The sequence below is a fragment of the Ambystoma mexicanum genome, chromosome 13, assembly GCF_040938575.1.
Source record: "Ambystoma mexicanum isolate Mex_15411 chromosome 13, UKY_AmexF1_1, whole genome shotgun sequence".
Classification (NCBI taxonomy): domain Eukaryota; kingdom Metazoa; phylum Chordata; class Amphibia; order Caudata; family Ambystomatidae; genus Ambystoma; species Ambystoma mexicanum.
The window spans coordinates 637,508,777-637,521,749 of NC_090938.1; the positions used below are offsets into that span (position 1 = coordinate 637,508,777).

A 12,973-nucleotide genomic window follows, 5' to 3' on the forward strand; every position below is an offset into this window, starting at 1 on the left:
CCACAAGTGAGCGTCAGGGAGAGCACTTTGCAGCTGTAAAAGCTGGTTTGGACCATTCCTTTAAAGGCCGAGGCGAGTGTGGACTCCAAGCCACAACCCAAACCCCCTTTGGACAAGGAGTCACAGGCCAATGCATTCCTCCATTAAATCTGCTTTTTCGATCGTTCTCAATAGAGAGCTCATTGCTACCTGCCCACAACTCTTGGCTCATGAGACATAAGGAAACGGTACTTCTCTTTTTAATTAAAAAAATAAAAATATTCAAGACTATCAGCTTTTATATAAAATATCAGCAAGGCAAAACAAAAAAGAAACAAATTGCTGAGGTAACTACATGCCTTGAGGTAGGTTTTTTAAGTTTGTTTTTTCATTCTTTTGATACACACAGCAACGTCTTGCTTTTCCCACACCTCAAAGTTGTTGCGACATTCTAGAAGGACAATAACTACATTGCTGCCACCTTGGCTTCTGTTGCAGGGAGCGTTTCTGCACTTAAGAGTGAAGAATGCCCATGCCTCTCCCCAGGAGGTGGTGCAATAGTACTTAAACACGTGGTCTCTGTTGAAAAAGTACCATGGGTTTCTGTAATAGGCATTCCTTTACCTTTAAAAGTTCTACAGACCATGATTAAAAAACACCATCCATCTGTGCTTCCTTATGCATTTGTGGATAATCTGCAAGATAGCCTTGCAAAAAAAAAACCTACAGCATGTAGACGTTTAGGTTCCACAAAGGAGACACCACATTACCTCAACCACATCAGCAGCTGCTCAAAGGTGGTGCCAGACAGTTGGCTCCTCCATCATCTTGCATTGCAGAAAGACCAAAGTAACAGGAATTCTAACTACACACTGGCCCAGGTCATACACGTTTTCTCCTCGAATACACAGGCCTGTAAGTGCACAACAGTCCTGAGAAGTTGTTTTTGGCCACTTCGTATACGCACACTAGGCAAAGCTTCCCCTTAAGCATTTTATTCTGTTTAATAGGGGTTCCAAGGGGAACCCCCGAAGAGAAACTTCCTGGCATATGGGCTTAACCTACACCGTCCAAGTACGACAGGCACAGCACAAGCCAGACAGGCTAGGAAGGCTTCTTAATTCATGGGAAACTCTTCCCGGTGTTGATTACGGGCAGTGCCCAAAGTGTTAAACAGGGCATCATCTGAGCAAAGCAGTACATACAAGTAGTCACTGTCCTTCTGAAAACTCTAGATATAAAATCATTCAAATATATTTAAAATATATAAATTCACATTAAGAGTGACTGGAATCGAGAACCAAACGTTCTGTTGTCCTGTTCATTTTGGTTTGTGTCTTTGTTTTAAGTTATCTTTTAAACTACTGCTAAGTTACATTCTGCATAATTCGACATGGTTTGGTGCCGGACAACAGGTTGAACCGAGGTAAGTGAACAAAAATGGGACATAAATACTTCCATTTTTGTGAATTCATAATGCCCACAATGACTTGGTTCTTTCTAATACCGTAGCGCCAGCTGCCTGTCAAATACTACAAGGTTGCATGCCTGGATTACAGGAAGGTATACTTGGCCCTCGTACCAGCCACAAGCATGCAATGTCAGTTACCCCCATCGCTCGTTTCACAAAGTTAACTGTTTGCTGGCTGCAAGGGCAGAGGCTCAAGACAGCTAGACTTGCCCAAATACGAGGACTGTTAAAGGAGGAAGCTAACAGGGTAATTCAGATACAAAGCTTCAGACATCTTCAAATGCACTTGTAAAGAACAAAAGGTACCATTGATTAATGTGTTACACACATGTGGCTATAAGTAACTGGTGTGCCAGAAATGTTTGTGAGGTGGGCGTGTACCCACACCACCAGGGGAAATTATTGAACACCAATGTAATGGCTACTCGAGCACTGAAGTTTGCGAGTGGTTACTGACGATCAATATAGCGCATTATTAACCCACCCTTAACCCCCCCCCATGCCCCTCTGCTGGTCCAGTATCAGGTTACTTGCAGGTGCTGCTTCAGCGGCATACGTTCCCTTTACTGTTGTACAGTTTTCTTAAGATCAGTGAACGCTTTTTTTTTTGTAAATGGTTCCCAAACAGGCTAGGAGCCACACGGAAAAGACTCCCCCCCCCCCCCCAAGAAATAGTAAACTCATTCAGTATATTCTTGTAATTTAGGATTCATCCATAGTTTGTTGCAGAATACTGATAATTACTAAGCAGTCATGAACTTTGGTGGTCGAGTAGCCGTTAAATCTGTGTTCATCAATTGAAGTAATGCCCTTATAGTGATGAATTTAATAGCAGTGATACACCAGCCCACAGTCTGGTGTTACGGACACAGCAATCCAGGTTTACTTTAACTCTGGGCAGGAAGAAAGCATTTTATGGAAGCTTTAGGCCTGGATTGTACAGAGCCAACGGGCCACACAGACGCAGGTTGCGATGCAATCTCCCAAACGTTTTATGCTGAATATGAATAACCTCAGGAGGAGTCACTATTTCACAAATCGTTAAACCATCGACTTTTTCACAAGTCGTATGATTTAAGTGCACTAAAGCTGATGGTCTGCTTTTAGTCCATCTTCAGTGACAGGGTGCAAGGTGAGGTGTGGCAAAGGTAACAGAGGGTTTTTGAACAAGTGCATATCAAAGATCATCCACTCCAACATCTTTGCTGCCCAAGCTAAGCATCCCATGTAGCTGCTGTGTGCTTCCAGAAGGGCATGATTCAGAGAGCACCTACTAGTTGGGGCAGTGTGATCATCCCTTGATTGAGAAGACCATGGGTAGTCCCTCCCAATATCCAGTAGGGAAACACTGAAAACATTCAAATGCAATGAACTCAAGGTACTAGTGAATGTGTGTCCGCTGCAGGGGATCACCACAGTGCTGCAGCACTGCACATGAGCATCAGGAGAATTGCGAGGAGCTCCGAAGGGAGGAAACATTCAGAATTAAATGACCTGGCAGCACAATTTCAAATTTTGCTTACATTCAAAAGTTATTTTGCAACAAGGTATCAGTTGCAGGTTCACATGTGTGAAATGTATACAGCCCTTAATAGTATTCTTGTAAGTAGTGAATCAATAGCAGCTACTCGCTCCCAAAAATGTTTAAATAAGGCAAATCTGTTTTCGGATGCCCCACCCTCAAATGAAACCTCAGTCAACATCAATCATTTTTACTTTCTAGATAAAACTAGGATCAACTTAAGAAGGGACATCTAGTTTCCCTTCAAAGACCGATGAGGCAAGTTTATTCAAAATGGTGCCACTAGGCCAGAGGGATCTTGCTGTAGAATCCCTTGCACAATCTGATTCAATGATCAGATATTGCACTAAGAAAAAAACAAGTGCATTCTTCATGCCACGGTTCGCCATGTGTGGGGAAGAGGGTCGGCAGGCAGGGGCTCGGCGGTGGGATAGAGGAGTTGGGACAACTGAAGTTCTTTCTTAAATTGGGTGCAAAATTCAGAGGCCGACTTAACCAGTCGCCTTCCTGAAACACCCCTGTCTCTGGAGTTGAAAGCATTAAAAGTATACCTTCCTGTACAAATGTGGAAAATGACCATAGGGCGACTGCCTTTTCCCCAGCAGACCTGCACATCTGCACCGGGAACCTGTATAAAAAGCAGCTAAATGACCCCATGATGAGCACCACTGAAATTTGAAAAAATTCGAAAATGGCACAAGAGCATTGAGGAAACCGCTCTATGTTCAAATTTTTTCAGAGCAGCTTTGTAGGCATCTCAAAATCTAGATTGTACCAATATGAATCTTTTAAAGGTGGTCTACATCATAGATTGTTTGGCAGAAAGGATCTACCAGTTATCAAATTTCATTTTCCTAAAGAAAATGCATGATCCTGCTCAGCAACAGCACAGTCTGGTCACAGTCAGTCAGGGGTCACAGTGAGCAGTGTTCACTGACTGACAGCGGTGTTCTCTGATTCGCAGTCACTCTTAAGCCAGGCATCAGTTCGCTCTCCTGTTTTCATGCTTGTTGCATCTTGGTGGCTCCTTTATTTCCTCCGCGCTTGTGCTTGACTGTTCTGTCCTTTCTGCTGTTGCTGTTTGACCTGGGCCAGAATGTCCTGAATCTTGCGTTGGGCCAACTAAAAAAACAAAGATCAAGACATAGTAAGCAGTTTAGCAATGCACACATTACTAGGGAATTCATGGTGTACACTGGGCACTCCGGCGGGTTGGGGGCGGCAAGAGTCAAATTTGTAACATCAAACCTGCCCTGAAGGGGACAGGGGAATTAATCCTTGTCATTCAATACTGGGCCTTGATGCAGACTGCCAATGTTGGGTCAACTAATAGTGGTATTGCTGCAATAATTATAGGAGAGGAGGTAAGAATCAGTCAAGCCACATCATGCAAAGAAGGACATTTTACTAGCATAAATCAGTTGAAAACATTTACAGATTTCATGTACAATAGATGAACAAGTCTGAAAACTACCTATGACCAACGTGAAACCCAGATGACTGCAACGTGTTTTGTTTCCCCAGCCTTGCACAGCCTAAGCAGGATGAAAACGTGCAGGCCTCTTTGGGCAGTGGTTAGGATGTGCTTCGACTGCTACACACATGCCCTCAGGAACCTCTCTGCTTCCCGATAATGCTGCACAGGAGTCAGAAACTCTATGGCAAACTGCATTGGGATGTAGGAACAATTTTTTTGGATGTAGAGATTTGACATATTACTTACACAGTAATCTTTTTGTAGCTTGCATCTGCTTGAAATCACATGCTATGCATAGTTTTCACTTTCTGTGCCAATTCCCTTCAGCCTGAGATACCCACCCCCTCAAGCACATTTGCAGGACTCTGGACTTAGATTTTAAACTCCCGAATGGAACTTTTTACCACACATTCTTTTGGTCTGACTGGGATTGGTCTTTCTCACTGTTTTATGGAGTTTGGGAACCTCCATATGGGAATACAGATATCTGCCTTTTGCCTGATGACACCCAGCCCCCTCTGTGCAGTGTCACTGATGAGTCCCTTGGTCTCTGTTTAAATACATTTTCTTGTGAGAACTACAGTTCCCAAGAATAGTAAGATAACTTATCTTGCACACCTTTTCTTTTTGTGGGTGCTGGAGGGTTACCTCCTCCCACTCCTCCTGTAACTTTTTGTTACAACTGACCAACTTAAATAGCTGGTGGCAGTGGTTTCTTTTTACTACCTTTTGTGCAGGTAACTGGCAGGCTGACTTCTCAGCTGCAGTACAGCCCCCATGGGGGACTTCTCAAAATGGCCTCAGTCTTCTTTTTTGCACCATTTCTTGTCAGTTTCTTCTGGGCTTTTACTCTGTTTGAATCGGGTCGGAGTCCTTTGTGTATTTTGGCGGTCTTCTGCCCGCCCAGACTCCAGTGTGTCTGGAAAGTCAGTTCTGATGAGCCAGCTGGCTGTCCTGGAGGACAGCCAACCTGCTGGGTGATTGACAGCCTAGGGATGTGAATGAATAGGAACTTGCTTAAAAGGTAAGATTTTTGGGATTAGAGGCAGAGTCGGCCAGTGGAGGACAACATCCGAAGTAGATGTGAAAAGACACCAGCAGCACCCACCTGGACCTCGAAGTGCCTGGTGAAGCCCTGCAGCTGTGTTGACCAAGTTTTTGTTTCGACTAGGAAGACCTGCATGGGATGACTCCCCCCCCCCCCCCCCCCCCCCGCACCCTCCTTGAGCTGCTGGGACCAACTAGCCTCCCAACAATCTCAATTTTGGTGCAACACCCGACGTACTGTGACTTTTCAAGGCCACAAAATCCCAGCAGCTGGGGACCCCAGACCTTCATCGAATTATTTGTCTTCCGACGTGCGAATTCCAACCAAAACTTTGTGGGCATCCAGAGGACCCTACAGAAGCAGGACATCTTCATCCAGAGTCCCCTTAACAGATTTCAGGAATGAGGGATCAAGTAACTTCCAAATAGAGATGTTCGTTCGTTGGTGCCGAGAAACCTGCACCAAAAATCACAAAAGGCAGCTGAATCAAGGAGAATCGACTGCTGCAGAGTCCCTCTTGAGTGCTGCCGCAGAATCCCGCCAGACATCTTCCCTTTCATCACCCAGACCAAGGACCAGGAAAAAGGGACTGCAACAGGAAGGCATCCAGCTGGAACCAATTGTTCAGTTTTCAGGTGCTGTGGAGCTTGGGGTACACCTTTTGCGAATTGTGGCGCTTCCTAGCTTGGGGAGTAGTATTTTAAACCCTTTTGAGTTGACCTCAACTCACCTGCACTGGCTTCCCAGCTTGTGCTTCAAGGTGGCTCCTCTTGAGCTTCTGTTATTTTCTACTGAACTGCCTATTTTTAAATATTGTTTTAAGAAGAGTGCATCAAAACTTTGAACTGGCTCATTGACTGTCTGTGCTGGCTCCCTAAAGCTCCCCTCCACCCCCCCTCCCCCCCTCTGAAACCATTGGTTTTGGCAATGCATGTTCCCTTAAAGGTTTTAAGTGTTGAACACTTATTGCTGGGATAAAAGACTGCCTACATCCCTCTGGGAGAATCTTAACTTTCTACTTGAAAAGCATGTTCTGATCTGACTAGCTTTTCTCTCCTTAAAACTCAATTTTGTAATGGTGATCACAAATAAGTGTTATTACTGTAAAACAAGGGGGGGTCCTGGGAGTCCCTCTACCAGCACGACGAACGCTGTCCATTGACCTGCTCTTGGGTGGGTGGCCCCCTGGAGAGTCTCAACCAAGTCTTTAGCTCACTGTCCCTTTCACAGAGGAGAAATATCCCTGCAGATCAGTCTTTGTCTTGCCCGGGGGCAGCCCAGCACCGAAATGCTAGGAAATTCTCCTCTGAACAAGAGTACCAACAGCAAATCCAAACATGTTTCGGCCTAGTCGGGCCTCAGAGGTGGAGCTATGCCTCTCCAAGAACAGTGAGCAAGGGGTCCACGTCTGGATTTTCCTGGTAACCTAGGGTGAAACATAGCATTTCGGTGCTGGACTGCCCCTGGGCAGGACAAAGACGGATATGCAGGGATATTTCTCCTCTGTGAAAGGGACAGCGAGCTAAAAACTTGGTTGAGACTATCCCAGGGGCCATCCACCCAAGAACCAGTCACTGGGCTGTGTTTGTGCCGGTAGAGGGACTCCTAGATTTCCCCCCCCCCCCACCCCCTTGTTTTGAAGTGTTATTACTGGCCTCAAATGACATCACTCAATGTGCTGGAATATGTTTAACAAGAAAAGTTTACTAACCTACTTTAATGCTCTTATTGAGCTGAATCCTAACTTTGGGATTAATGTGACCATTAGTTGCTGCTTTTTAAAGATTGTCCAATTATCCTTGTGTATACTTGAAGTTTTTAAGTGTTACTTGGTTACCTGTATTTACTGTTTTCATTGTACATCTCACATTACCCCTCTTAAAACAGTTACTCTACCAACTTGCGTAGTACAGCCCTATATCAAAAGGTAGGCTACCTAATACCAAGAGATATGTCTTGTAAAGTACCACCCCAGTTGGACTCTACAAATTCTTACCCAAAACTCTGGGAGAGTGTCCTTATTAACCGTTGCTAGACTGTGCTATATAGTAAGAATAATAAACCTATATTTCCCTCCATACTCAATGTTGCAACTGTGATACTTAGAAGTACTTTACTGACCCTGAACTGACGTCACTCTGTGTGCCGGGTATGAAAAGTATAATCAAAAATTGCACACCTGCACTATAGTTCCATGTATAACTTAATCCCATTTCTAATTCAATGTTATTGGTATTTGCTGCATTTTGGGATTGTGCCTCGTGTGTATATATCATGCATTATTCACCGTAATAGCATTTCTGATTGTATCTGCTTAGATTCACATGCTGTGCATATAGTCCGACATACAGTGGTACCCGCAGAGTATTGCATCTTGTCTTTCAGGGACCAAAAGGAGATGTATTTTCCACCATGACACCTTCTGTTGCGATGTGTTGTAGGCTGAGAGGGGCAACCAAGCGAACCTTTAGTGAATTAAAAAACAGACCTGAGTAACAAGTGGGTCAGGTACAACACAATGTGGGTAGGAGAGCAGTCAATGGGACAGACGCTCTTACTATCGCACCAGATGACAAAGCGCTTCTACTTGCTGGGGTAGCAATAACGAGTATTAGGGAGCTGAAGGAGGTGTCCAAACTCAATGACCTCAGGAGCCAGGCCACTAAGCTAAGTTCAGAGTTAGCGGGCATGGGTGTAGCGTCTACCCTCCGTCTTGAGACATGTTGTACGGACAGGGAAGTTCAACGGGAGAGGGACATTTCCATCGGATGGGAGAACCAAGGTTGGCGGGCCCACATAGGGGACACCAGTATCATGGTAACTGGTTCCTGGTGCATCTTGTGGACAATTTTATTGAGCAGGGGAGTCGGGAGGGGGCGAGTGGGGGGAGTAAATGGGAGCGTAGACAAATTTCCCTGTCCATGTTATCCAGAGTCCGTTCCCATTGGAGCGGTTCTGGGGGTATCTGGAGGCGTAGTCTTGGCATTGGGCGTTCCCCTGAGTTGCAAACAAGTCCATCTCTGGGAAGCCCCTTTCTGCGAAGACGTTGGAGATGAGGTCTTCGTGTAGGCGCCATTCGTACTCTAAAGGCAGTGGGAAATCTCTGCTGAGCATGTCAGATCGAGTTCTCCTGGGACGAGTTGGGACAGCAGGAACATCTTGTGTTTGAGAGCCCACATCCAAATGTTCTGCACAGCTTGGATAACCCTGGAGAGTGTGTGCCCCCCTGTTCGTTTAGGTAGTACATGGCTGTGGTGCTGTCTAAGTATCAGAACTGTTTTCCCCTGTAGCTGTGTCTGAAAGGCCGTCAGGGCTTTGAATACTGCCAATAGCTCTAACAGGTTTATATGGTTGGATGCCACTTGAGGGGACCACAGTGCATGCGCTGTCTGCTGAAGCAGATGAGCCGCCCCACCACCCCGTGAGAGATGAGTGTCGTGAGAGTGGCTTCCACTGCAGGGGTGGTGAAGTACTTCCCCCTTCAAGAGGTTTTCCCTCGACCACCACTGCAGAGAGAACAAGGGCTGGCGAGACAACTACCAAATCTTCCCATTGTCCGATGGCCTGACACCACTGGCTGTTGAGCCACTCTTGATTGGGACGCAGGCGTGCGTGGGCAACCAAGTATATGCAGGATGCCATCATACCTAGCAGCCGCCTGGTCTTGCGTACCGTCACCTCTCGACTGGCCACATATTGAGGGATCTGTTCTGAACCCTCTGAGGGGGAAGAAGAGGCCGCCCTTTGTCCGAATTAAAGCCCCCAAAAATTGTTTGACTGGGGACTAGACTGGACTTCTCGTTGAGAGAATCCCAGACTGAACAGGTGGTCTACGGTCTTCTGGGTGTTCAAAAAGCATGCGTCTTAAGAGTCCCCTATTACGAGCCAGTCATCGAGGTAAGGGTAAACCAGGACGGATTGTCTGTGCAGGTGTGCTGCCACTACTGCCAGGACCTTTGTAAAAACCCTTGGCGCCGAGACAATGCCAAAGGGGAGCACCTTGAAATGGTTGTGTCGGTCCTCTATCATGAAACTTAGATATTTCCTGTGCGCTAGCAACATTGAAATATGAAGTATGCATCTTTCGGGTCCAGTGTTGCCATGTGGTCCCCCTGTTTCAAAAGTGGGATCACTTCCTGTAGCATTACCATACGAAACGTTTGATGTTTCATACATTTGTTCGCTGGGCACAAGTCTAGAACAGGGTGCATGGTGAGGCCATTTTTGGGTACGATGAAGTACACCAAATAAATTTCCTTGTTTACATGAATAATAGGGACGTATTCTATGGCGTCCTTTCCCAGAAGCGCTTCCACCTCATAAATCGGGATCTGCAGATGGTCCGGCATGAGGCGTCATCATCTTGGCGGTCTGAACTGTGGTGGTCGGGCGAATTCCACGCAGTACCCGTGGGCGACCGTCTTTTTGACCAACTGGTCTGAAGTTATACCCTCCAATGCCGCAAGGAAAGATGATAAATGCCCCCCTGACCGGGGTGACATGGAGGGGACCTGGAACCGTTGGTCATTTCTGACCAGAGGCTGTGGCTCCTCTGGGGTTGGGGCCTCTGCCACATCGTTGACCCCTAGGTGGGTAATTGGTAGGGCTTCCGGATGCTTGTCTAGAGTTCGTTTCCCGTATTGTAGTTTTGACCTGCACAGGATTGGCCTTGAAAGGACTGACGAGAACCGCCTCCCCACTGAGGGGGGGGGGGGGGGATTGAGGCTTCTGTGTTATTTGTTGTAAGGACTTAAGAGTCTCATGCTCTTTCTTGGCCGTCTCCAGAGTATCGTCAACCGCTTTACCGAAGAGAATGGTCTCTTCTATGGGTTTTTTAATAAGAGCGGCCTGTGTTTCTAGCTTGAAACCCGAGTTGTGGAGCCAAGCATGCCGCTTTAGTGTGCCCTGAGTCAGGGACCTGCCTTCCGTCTGCGCAGTGTATATTTTTGATTTACCTGCCTGCCCTCGGCCACAATGGTGACTAGTCTGGACCTAGCGGGTTCAGGAACCTCCTGGAGACCACCTTGTACAAGGTTCCATTGTACGTCTGCATAACTGGCAAGCAACACTTTTACCCAAGGCGTACAACCTTTTATATTGCTTATCCAGAGGTGCCTCCCCCGTAGCAAGGAGTCGGGTGTGGCCTTTAATAAATTGAGGGTCAGTAGGCGATGGCAGAAATAGTTTCTCCACTCTTGGATTCACTGCCCGGGTCTGTGCTGGCGTGACCAGGGAGAGGGGCCAACCTTCTTTTAATAGAGTTCAGGAGAGGAATGGCTTGGCTTGAGGCGGGGGGAGGGGGGTTGGGTTCTCTTTGAGAATGTCCTCCACGAAATGTTGTTCGGGTACCACCTCCTGGGTGGTGATCTGAAAGTGCTCTGCTGCCTCCCTTAAGATAGCACTGAAAGGAATTTGATCGTCCACAGGCGAGGCATGGCGAGCTAGAGTGGAAGGAGGGTAATCCAGGCATAGGACATCATTGTCCTGATCTTGCGTAGGGAACGCACATGGCTCCGTCTCCACTTGCTGGGTCTCCTCCCAGTTGCCCATGGCATCCGCCTGGTCATCATTGTAGTCTTGCAGGAAGGAAAGGTATTCTTCCACATCATAGATGTCTTGGTAAGTGTCCATCTGGACCACATCTTCATGGTGGACAGAAGCAGAAGGGTCTCGAGAGTCAAGATTATTTGGGAAAACGAAGCAGACACCAAAAGAGGGTCTTCACGAGATCTTAGGGGAAGGATGCTATGAACGCGATACAATCCTTTAGACGGTCCATGCACCCTTTAAACTTTTCCCTGGTCCACTTAGACGAACCAGAAGGGGCAAAAGGTGAACGTCACTTTCCTCTCATTGGCGTTGAAATTTGTCCCCAAGGGTGTTTGACAGACGCTCCGGACTGTCTTCGTAGGTTTCGCGAGTACTGGGCTGCCATGGTGTGTCTTTAGACCTGTCGGTGGTACGCTCCATGCATTTCAACGGTTTATTAGGCGTCAGCCCAACCGCCAAAGTAATCCTCGAGAGACTTTCCTCAATCTCCACCAAATCGGCATCAGTCAATGGGTCAGCGGTAGATTTACTGCATACCGTGGTGCCAGTGGGCCTAGCGGTAGATTTTTCACCTCCGGAAAGGCTAGGGGGCCTAGGAGTAGGTTTCGGGCCTACTGGGGCCTTAGGGGGCGCCGGAGCTTCGGATGATCGCACTTCGGCGCCAAAACTAGATATAGAGGTAGCGCCCTTAACTGGAATGCCCAGGTTGCAAGATGCTGCTGCGGATGCGGGGGAAGGCTGATCTACCAGGCGAAATTATCAGCAGTCCTGTTGGCACCTTCACCCGTTTCAGCAGAACCATCGAAACAGGTGATGGGTTTGTGTGCATAGTGTGTGTGCATAGTGTGTGGTTTCCGTACGCCCTTGTCGCCGGGTGTTGTCCCCAAAGCGAGACTCAAGTCAGGCCTAGAGGCGTCGGGGACGGGCGTGGCAGACCTAGAAGGTCCGTCTGGTCATCAACAGTGCCCTGTCACTTTTTGGGGGGGAGGGGGGAGGGGGGGTTGCGAGGATTCAGCCCGCGACATGCCGCACACAGCCCACCACTTTACACGGCGCTCCTTAAGGGTCTTAGACTGAAGGAGTCTACAGGTCGCACACAGCTTCTCGTTGTGATCTAGGGGTAGACGAGAATTACACGTACTGCGATAGTCTTTCCACAGGAATCTGGCCCTACACTTGGGGCAGAACATAAATGGTGTCCTTTCCATAGCGAAACGTATAGCCAAAGATAACCAGACCTAGAGGGCAAAGAGGGGGAAGAGGAGAGAAAGATATGACCACCCCAACCCCACTCTCCCTACTGTGTAGGCCGGCCAGAGGGCCCGGCCACATGGATGGCTCAGCCGCCGGATCTTAGGCACAGAAATCCACCGCAGTAGAAACTTCCCGCAGTTGCTTTAATCACTGTCAAAGTGATTTATGGGGAAATAACCGACAAAGTCGGTTTAAAGATAAACAATGTCTCTTAGGAAGAGCTCCGCTATAGGGTGACCAGTTATCTGGGCAGAAAAAAAAATCATCTGAGGGACCTTGGCATGTGAGCGATTTTTGGGTACACTACGGGTCACGATAGGGATTGTGTTACAGACACACATATGCAGACGTCCCCTTTCGGTCCCCAAAAGACAACGAACAAAGTTACTTACCTGCAACTGTTCTCCAGCATGGATTCACATGCTCATGAATATTCCCCATCAGGCTGTGAATCCTCTGTAAAGAAAAAGAAAATCAGTTTGTTTCGTTTCTGAACTGTCCTTCTACTAGTAACCAATCACTGGTCTCTGGGTCATACTGCCCCTAGCCAGTGACGGCCCTCTACCTAAGCCCCTCCTCTGGCAGCCATCTTCAGATTTGGTAGCACGTAAAATGGCAGTAAGAGCCGCAGAGGGGTAGGAGGGAGGGTTTGCATGTGAACGACCTGAGGGC

The 12,973-nt window shown here is 47.4% G+C and overlaps 1 protein-coding gene across 1 annotated transcript in view; it reads right to left on the reverse strand.

The window, feature by feature from the left end:
• Positions 1 to 3,186: 3,186 nt before the first annotated feature.
• Positions 3,187 to 12,973, reverse strand: part of IGF2BP1 (insulin like growth factor 2 mRNA binding protein 1) — a 699,136-nt gene continuing 689,349 nt past the window's right edge. The window contains exon 15 of the mRNA XM_069634579.1: positions 3,187 to 4,094. Within this exon, the coding sequence (XP_069490680.1) occupies positions 4,002 to 4,094 (93 nt within the window). The 3' untranslated portion in view covers positions 3,187 to 4,001. The remainder of the gene's footprint in view (positions 4,095 to 12,973) is intronic.